The sequence below is a fragment of the Parambassis ranga genome, chromosome 10, assembly GCF_900634625.1.
Source record: "Parambassis ranga chromosome 10, fParRan2.1, whole genome shotgun sequence".
NCBI lineage: Eukaryota > Metazoa > Chordata > Actinopteri > Ambassidae > Parambassis > Parambassis ranga.
In genome coordinates, this window is record NC_041031.1 from 7,727,718 (window position 1) to 7,736,842 (window position 9,125).

The 9,125-nt window shown below is 42.3% G+C and overlaps 2 protein-coding genes across 2 annotated transcripts; one reads left to right on the forward strand and one right to left on the reverse strand.

Annotated features, from left to right (window-relative positions):
• Nucleotides 1-16: 16 nt before the first annotated feature.
• insb (preproinsulin b) lies at nucleotides 17-2,209 on the forward strand. Its single transcript, XM_028416925.1, has 4 exons — nucleotides 17-113; nucleotides 784-789; nucleotides 1,191-1,391; nucleotides 2,064-2,209. The coding sequence occupies exons 1-4, from the start codon at nucleotides 17-19 to the stop codon at nucleotides 2,207-2,209; spliced, it is 450 nt and encodes a 149-aa protein (XP_028272726.1).
• A 380-nt stretch (nucleotides 2,210-2,589) lies between these two features.
• hmmr (hyaluronan-mediated motility receptor (RHAMM)) lies at nucleotides 2,590-8,679 on the reverse strand. The gene is made up of 19 exons (XM_028416077.1): nucleotides 8,634-8,679; nucleotides 8,286-8,384; nucleotides 8,113-8,198; nucleotides 7,925-8,002; nucleotides 7,603-7,791; nucleotides 7,431-7,517; nucleotides 7,199-7,310; nucleotides 7,050-7,115; nucleotides 6,806-6,879; nucleotides 6,641-6,711; nucleotides 6,194-6,561; nucleotides 5,959-6,107; nucleotides 5,633-5,868; nucleotides 4,947-5,039; nucleotides 4,651-4,851; nucleotides 3,837-4,568; nucleotides 3,677-3,749; nucleotides 3,301-3,477; nucleotides 2,590-3,174 (listed from the first exon to the last, which is right to left on the reverse strand). Exons 1-19 carry the CDS (start codon nucleotides 8,677-8,679, stop codon nucleotides 3,025-3,027), a joined length of 3,087 nt encoding a protein of 1,028 aa, XP_028271878.1. The 3' UTR covers nucleotides 2,590-3,024.
• Nucleotides 8,680-9,125: the final 446 nt, after the last annotated feature.

Genomic DNA, 9,125 nt, shown 5'->3' on the forward strand with positions numbered 1-9,125 from the left:
GTCTATAATAACCAGGATGAAAATAAAGTGTATCACAGGCTGGATCTATAATTCAGCCAATCTACTGAGCCAAGGAGCCTGGCACAAGGCCAAGAAGGATAGAGGAGTGGCGGGCCTGATAGAGCGCTCTGCCAATGTTGTAATGCCTGGCACAGGTGCATTGTTAAAGACACTGTTAAAATGATTCATTTTCAATCCAATAATCTGCAGTACACTATAAGATGTCCACAAAAAATGTCTATATAGTTTCTAAATGACTGCTAAATATGTTTTTCACCTTGAAACAGAAGCTGATCTTTAAACCTGTGAGAAATGGGATTTAACTAATAGCTGTTTTGTAATCTTGACAAATCATTCCCGATCTTAAAAACTATAGCTGCCAAGCTGGGCAGCAAGTTGGGGGACTGACCTTGAGGAGACACTGACAGAATCCACATTGGTGATTCTGGAGGAGCTACTGGTATGCTTTCTGGCTTAGATAAAGTAAGGCTCAGCTGGGGATAAAAGTAAAGCAAAAGGAATCAAAATAAAATCAATTTTCCATTTACTTCAATGGAGCCTGTGTAAAAGTAACATAACTTTGGATGGTTGTCTAAAATGCTGGTTGTAAATATTGACCACGAAATGTGCGGCATTAAAAGTATGATTTTAAAAAAGTATCCAACTCTTTCCCAGGTTCAGTGCCGCATCATGTGTCACCACCATCCAGATCTTACTTGTTTTTCCTCATCTTCATTTTGTCAGCTCATACCTGTGCTAATTTGTACACTTCACAGATTGAAGACAGATGTCATACAATGATCCTCCTGCAAACCTTGTTTCATCGTGGGTATTCATTGCCTTTGAATTCCAATGAAAGGATGAATTATTCAGTTGTCTGCTCACTTCAAAGCCCTTATTTTGGAGTTAGGGTATTGCTATGTGCCTTTTACGTTGCCTCTTTTTTGGCTCAGAGCTATCTGTTACAATTTCACAGGAGCATCTACAACTAAAGTTATTAAAAGAAAGTGGTCTTGTAATGCCAGAGTGTCATCAAAAAAGGTCTGATCCTCCAACTTTCATCCATCTGGCCTAAGGGTGTTAAGTATTGATAGGTGGACTCAGCTGTACACTGAAACATAATAAAAATTTGATCTGCCACGTACTGGTTTGTGTGTAAAGTTTTCTTTTTTGTGCTCTCTGTCCCACAGGTCTCACTCTTATGGCCAAGGTACCATGGGTGGTGTCCATGCTGTTACTGCTCATGCTCCACTCTCCAGGGGTGTCCCCGAACCCCGTTCAACACCTATGTGGCTCCCACCTGGTGGACGCCCTGTACTTTGTGTGTGGAGAGCGGGGATTTTTCTACAATCCGAACCGACCCCACAAGCGAGATCTGGAACATCTGCTCGGTAAGGCTGCAATAAACACTGGGGCTCGTTTACTTTTGCTTGACTCGTGTAGAATGCTGTAAAGTATTACTTTTCCTTTTGATGGTAGGAGTTTAGAAAGGAACAGCATGCCCAGAGTCTGGCTTTGTGTCTCTAAAGTCTTTACACATCATTTTTATAGGCTCAGTCTAATAAAAAAGGCAAACTAGCTGGAGGAGGAAACTTTACTGTAAACTTCACTGATCTAATTCTATGTATTTTTGGAGCCATCATTAATGTGCAAAGCCTCTCTCGGCCCTCCTTTAAAGTCAGTGGTGTGGCTGGGCTTGCTGGTGTCTTACTGTTGCTTTCAACATCTATGTGACAAATCCATTCATCACAAATCATGTGAAAACCGTAAATGGCAAATTAGGTTATTCCCAAAACACATTATTTGGATCTTTCACCTCAAACAACTATTGATGGTTTGAAGTTAACAAATGGGGTGCGTGCTATGATATGCCTCTGTTAGATCGCCATCATAACTCTGGAAGGAGAGACTTACAAGACTAAATGGATTGGGGAGATCAGATTAAACTAGCCATTACATTTCCATTAGAATGTGAACCGTAAATGGCATTTTTGGAAACTGCCAGCTTACACAGCAGCATCAAGACTTAACTTTGGGCTATGGAAACTTTCTCCACTTTAAAGGGTTCCTGTCTAAAAGTGCCAGAAAGGAGCCACATCTGTGGAGAGCTCTGTCTGGCCGCTATGAGCCCAAGGTGAAGAGAGGCATCGTGGAGCAGTGCTGCCATAAGCCATGCAGCATTTACCACCTGGAGGCCTACTGCAACTGACTCGCTACTCCACCACTAGCACCACTCATAGCTTGTAAAAAAGGTCCTGAAGTCAGTTTCTGGCCTGATACTTACTGGCTATGTCTTATCAACTGAAGGAAATAAAGCTTCATGACCCATAACTCCTCTCTGCAAAGACGTGCATTTGTGTTCTTTGTAGCTGGTGTAGTGTGGCTAAAACATGTGCTGCAGTGGCCTTTTGCAGTGATCCAACCTGTGGCTGCAGTCCTAGAGTGCTCTCTACTGGCTAAGGACAGACATGGCTAAACAAAAAATGGCAATTTAAATGAATTTCTGCAATGCTTCTTTTTTTTTTAAAGAAGAGTATTAAGATATGTCTTTATTTACAAAAGGAAAAAAAGATTTACTCATCCTGCTACCCAAAGAAATGCTAATGTTGCTAAAAAATATGTTAAGAATAAAATGCATTACACCATCGTTTGTAATCAGTGAGGACATGGACTCATCTCCGTATTTTTACACACCGTTTCTGTACAATTTGCACTAAAACATTTCTTTCAAGAATCAAATTAGAGTTAAAACAATATCGTAACACATCATAGTGTGGGAATACAGTTTGGAATTTATATGTTACTAATACAAACAAAAGACAGTTGCTGAAACCACCAAACCTTAGAAAGGTCATTTGTCAGTCGGGAGCCAGACAGAACAGAAAAACTGCACACACCAAAAAAAACAAAAGATTTCTGCAAATGCCTCTAGTAACATGAAAAGTAAAATGAATAGAAGTGGTCCAATTTTTATTAGATCTTCTGAGTTCTGTTCTGATTTGTTGCTCACCTTCTATAAGAGCTTCAGTTGGTTTCAGTTTGCCTGTTCTCTTTGTCGTGTTGGAAAGCTTTGCTGGGATCAAACCTGCGGCGAGGTGTACCCGGGAGCTTTGACTTCAGCTGCTCCAGATCACTCTTCTGACGGCTCACCTGGGACCGAAGCTTAGTCACCTCCTACACACGCATATGCACGCACAGACGGGGAGGAGAAAGAAATGCGCTTGAGCGCAGGCACTTCAAGCTTAAGACAAAATGTGTGCGTTTTGGGAAACAGATGGCGGTGCCACTCTCATATTTCACCTGTTTCAGGGAGACGTTCTCATCTTTCAGCTTCATTACATGTTTGATCTTCTGCTTCTGGTTCTGGTGCCCCAAGAGGCGAGCGTAAGCATCAGCCAATTTGTTTAATTCATCCTGGTTTGCCCCATTCTCATTAAGAAGTGCATTTCGCTCCGCTGCGAAAGCATTGAGCTGTTCCTGTGGGCAAATAACAACATAAACACTTAGATGGTTTTAACTCGTGTATTTATTAACTCAAGCTGATCATTTGTGAGTTCATCACTAACACCACCTCGTACATTACAAAGCAATTTTTGCTATTGCTAATGGGCACACTCACTGGTGCACTTAAGCTCATCTGGGCCATTGTAAGATTTAATATGTGAAAATGGCTGACCTGGAATGGCCCGATTTTAGCCATTAGTTCCTCGTACTGTTTCCTCCAGTGCTCTGTCTCTGAACTTGTGGAGCTGTGGAGAAAGGGAGTTTAAACTGTAGCAAACTGTAAGATAATACAACATCACAAGATCGCACGTAAAACATACAGCTGTGCTCACCTCTTCTCTTCTGCTTCAGTTATTTGTTTTTGGAGTTCCTGCCGCTGCTCCTCTATCTCCCACTGCATTGTGACCTTCTCCTGAGTCAGTACCTTCACCTGCTCCCTCAGAGCTTGTCTGTTTTGTTGTTCCTTTTCCAACTTGTGCTGCAGAGCCTGTGACTTCTCCCCCATAAGCTCTAATTGGGCATGGAGGCTTATGGCGTCTCCTTCAACCACATCCAGCCGAGACTGAAGCCGTTTTCTGTCTTGTTCAGTTGTGCTCAGTTGACTTTCAAGAGTGTGTCGGGCTTGCTCTATGATTTGTACTTGAGACAACAGACTATTCCTCTCTTTGTCTATTTTGTCAAGCTCTGCCTGTAGCCTGAGCACCTCAGACTTGACCTCATGGTGGTCTTTTCTTTCAGCCTCCAATGCTCCCTTTCCCTCCTCAAGAGCTGTCAAAATTTGAGATTTCTCCTCTCTTTTATGCTGGAGCTGTTCCATTATTTCCTCCTTTTCCCGGCTGACCTCCTCCAGCAGTTTTTGGGCTTTTTCCCTCTCATTTTGCAGCCGAGTTACAAGTTCACTTTGACCTCTCTGTTCCTCCAGTCGCCCCAGTGCCTCTTCTTTCTCTTTTGTCTGCAGCAGCAGCTCCTGCTGTAGCTGATTGATTTGAGCAGCATGGCTCACATCTGCAGCCTTCATCTCCTCTTCTCTTTGTGCAAGGAGATCCTGCACCTCCAGCAACATTCTACCAAGTCAAGAAAAACAGGAATATAAGAAGGTGCAAAAGGGACAATTACATGAAAATAATTAGTGTATTGCAAGCATACATTGAATTTTCCTCCCTGGCTTTCTCTTCAGCCAACTGTCTCTCCCGGTGCTCTTCAAACCTCCCCATTACACTCTTGATCTCTTCCTGTTTTTGTTCCACCATTTTGTCGATCTCCACCTTCATTTGATGGTTCACTTTCTCCACCTCTGCTTCCAGTTCTCCCTCTCTTTGTTTTGCCTCCTTTAGAGCTTCTTTGGTGCTGAAAGGTGAAACATTCAGTGAACACATGCTAAATTTTAAATTTAAAGCGAAATCACCCAGACTTTTAAGAAATATATACACTGAAGTCCTCACCTTTCCAGCTCGGTGACAATATCTGCCATCTTGCTCAGTGTGATTGTGTATGCCTCCTGAAGCTCTCTTGTGGCTGACACATCACTGCTCTTACTAAAAATGACAAACACACAGATGCAGTGTTTAAATTGTTTAAATTTTAAACCTAAATTGCAAACTCACATTTCAGGACTTCTTTTGACATCTTTTGCTGAACTACACCTGATCAACTTCCGGAATAATCACTGGTCTTGTTAAGTGCTCATCAAAAGTTTGCTATCATCAGAAAATAACTGAATGACAAGACCAACAAACACTTTGTCATATTTGAACTGTCAATCTCGACTCTCACCTGTCAAATAAAAGCAGAAACCGCCTCCCTACCTCGTGCCCTGTTGCCTCCACACATCAGTGATATAGTAGTGAGGTGACTTGCAAACTTCAACTTGGTCATTACCAGAAATAGACAGTGACCTCCTGACTGGGTTATATCAGCCTTGGACCGCCTACCCCAATTATTTTTCTCTAGTTTATGTTTGGTGTCTGCTGAGACATCCTGCCAAGCTGTCTAAATAGTAACATGCAGGCTATGACAACAAATCCATAAAAGTGTTGTGTTGCAAGACTCAAACTTGGTCCTGATAACTTTGTGCTTAGTGTTTAGGTGTTTGGATGTGCAAGTTGAGCGTGTCTGACCTTTGGCTCACCTTTCTAAAAGGGCCCTGGTATCACTCAGCTGTCTCTCCAGCTCCTTGTTTTCCTCTTGCAACCTCTGGACTTCCTCCTGACTCTTCTCTCCCATCTCCTGCCTCTTAAGCTCCTGTTCCTCCATGACGGCAAGCTCTCCCAACACCTCCTCCATCTCCTCCTTTAGCTGTCTTAACTGCTCCTCAGACTCCTCCCTCTCCTGCTCCACTAGCACAGACAGGGAGTCCACAAGTGCCTGTAGAAAGCGTAAACAAATTTTAAAATGCATGAACATCAACACACTAAACTTTTGGTAAACAGTGTGAGCACTGTTAGCCCGTCTAACCTTTTCTTTTGTCAGCTCCACAGTCAGTGCAGCATGTGTCTGCTGTAGCTGACTCAGTCTGTTGCCCTCATCTTTTTTAGCCTCGCTTAGCAAGTTCAGCTCTTTCTTCAACTCCTCCACTCTACGAAGGCCCTCCTCCTGAGTCCTGCCTAACACCAAAATATCCACGCACAATTAATACACAAAACAATCTAATTATTGTGCATTTGAAATTAAGAAAGCTATTGAAACATACTTCTCTCTTCCTCTGAGAATAGACACCTCTGTTCGAGATGTGCAACTCGCTCGTCCAGCTCCTTCTCTGTTCTCCTGAGCACCTCCTTTAGTCTAATGAGCTCCACCTCCTGCTGACGGACTGCCGCTTGGGAGTCTTGAACTTCTTGGTTGGCCACCTTTATGTGTTCCTCCATATCAATTACTGCCTTCTGTGAAGACTTCAGCTCCAGCTCTTTGCTTTCCAACATTCTTTCCACTTCAAGTAAAGCGTCCTTTGATGCCTGGAGGTCTTGCTGAAATTCATGGGCCTCCTGTTCTTTTTGTCTTAGCTTATCTTGAGCAGTTTCTAGCTCACTAGTGCGCTGCTCTAGTTCGGTCTCCAGCTGCCTGTGGAGAAGCAACACATGGGTATAAATATGCATACAAACGAGAAACCTCTAGAAGTATGCATTAAAGAATTGCTTACTTAATTTTTTCCTCTTGAGAGCCAGAAGCAGCATTCTCCTGTGTCTTTTCTTGCATTTTCAAGCGGAGATCCTATAAACACACAAACAAATAATCTTTTCATTTTTACACAATAAACAATCATGCATATCCTTCAACTTTAGACTGCTTCTTATACAAGTATTACCTGGATCTGGTCATTGGCAGCATCCAGGTATCCCTGTAATACACTGATCTCCTCCCTCAGCTCATGTATCACAGCTAGAAAGTTACAGAATTGTAGTTGGTTACATTAAGCAGTATCAGTGGTATCTGTGATTCTAGGAGCAAACATGGATCTTTGTGTGCAATCGAGCTTAGGATTCAATAACGAGTACACAGATGCAAAACGTGTCTACTCAAACAATTCAACACATTCATGTACAACTCACCACGTAACCGAGCATTTTCATTCTCCAGCTCTTCATTCTGGGTTTTCGTCACTTGATGCAGGTCCTCTATAAAAAGGCAAAACCCTGATTAGTTCCTCTTCACGTTTGCTAACACTACATCCCAGTAGCTGTATAACAATAAATCCTACCCAAGTCTCTATTCCTCTCCTTCAGGGCAGTGACAGTATCTCTGGCAGCTTGCAGGTCAGTTTCTAGCACCTTCATTTGGCCTTCAGTGTTAATCTGAAGGACACTCAACTCCTGAATTCAAACACACACATTAACCATAAGGTTATACAACCACAATTTACTGCAGTCAGAACTGTATTCACAAAGTCTGCCTAATTTTTAAGTAGTTGAGCAGTGCACGACAAGTCATACCTTGTTTTTAGCATCCAAAATGTTCCTAGCCTCCATCAACTCCATTGTGAGAGAATTGATTCTCTTTTTGCTAGTGTCAGCGGAAACCTACATAAAGATACAATCAACAATGGTTTTATTATCTAACACATATGTCATGTGTAAAGCTTAAAGATAATCAAACAAAACACACTTTGTTTTTAAGGAACTCGTTGATTTTCTTGAGCTCGGCTCGTTGCCTTTCGAGTGTGGTGACATTGGCTGCAAGGCCCGTCTTCTCCCTGACTGCAGCCAGCAGCTTGGCCTCCACCTTTTTCAGCTCTTCTTCCAGGGTCAGTAACCGACGGTCCTGCTCGCCCCGCTGCTGCACCAAGGAGCGGATCTGAGACAAAAGCTTAAACAATTACTCTAACATACACAGTAATGGAAACCATTTTAACACCAGCAGTGTAAGAGTAAACAGACTGCACTATGTATTCAACATATGACACCTATGTTCCATAGATGAAATGTACCTCTTTCTCCAAAAGTTTCTGCTGCTTCTTCTCCATCGTCATGCCATTCTTCTCCTTTTTCACACTTGAACCTTCAGCCTGAGTTTTGACAGGAGACAGTGGAAAGGGTTATCATAGACACAGATGACGTAGGTCAGCAGCGAAGTTTTCTATGTGGTACAACTAATGTTAAAATACTGTAGACGTACAAGACCATCAACTGACATAGTCCTCCGGACAGGAGACGCAAAGACATTTCTGGAAGGCGAGGGTGGTCGCAGAGCAGCCCCAGCAGCTGAGGACACACAAAGAGAGAGGAAGTTAATAGTGAGTTTTTGATAAAGTTATTACGGGTTGCATAATGGATAAAGTGTTTACCTACCTCCTTTAAGAAGTCTAAATCGATCAGATTTGTCGAAGGACGCTGCTCCCCTCAGGTCCACAGTTTTAATGTCATAGGAACCCGGTGCAGGGGCGCAACCTTCACACAGCGATACAATGTTAGCAACATAAATGAATATGAATATAGATTATCTACAATGTCAAGTAAAGAGCGCCACTTTCTGTTTCAAATATCTAGTTTTACTGGCTTTTAAAGTTTAATAAACCTACAATGAAGAGCAGACCTAGCTTAGCAGTCGGCTGTCAGCTAGCGTTAATTACTGCAGATTAGCGTAAGTGGCTAATTTGCACAGACGTACTATTTTCCAGGGTTTTTTACGTCACTTACCTACGTGCTCGTTGAACCTCTTCAAAGGGGCTCTTGAAAAAGACATTCTCCGCTGTATGAGTACCTTTAAACTTAAAAACGGTAACGTTGTGGCTGCAGCGCAGCTCCCGAAGACACACAACAACAGACGCTCCGCCGCTGAAATTTCAAAATAACGTCTTACGCACACTTGCGTACGCGTGGCCAATAGGAATTCAGAACTGCGTGACGTCACGTCTCGCACTTCCTGTCTAACCCATAGACATATGTCTATGGTCCAACCCATCACTGATTCAGATGTTCATGTAAATTCAAATATGCCAGTGTTTTTTATACTACCTGTCAAATATAGAAATATAGATATAATATATACAATGGATTCATACATATATTTAATGCATGTAGTTTCTTAAAGGCGTCCTCTTGAATGAAATGATATGTATATATTCACTATATTCATTCATAATTGCTGAAAACGTTGATTACATGTGGTGGAATAGGCTCCCTACATAC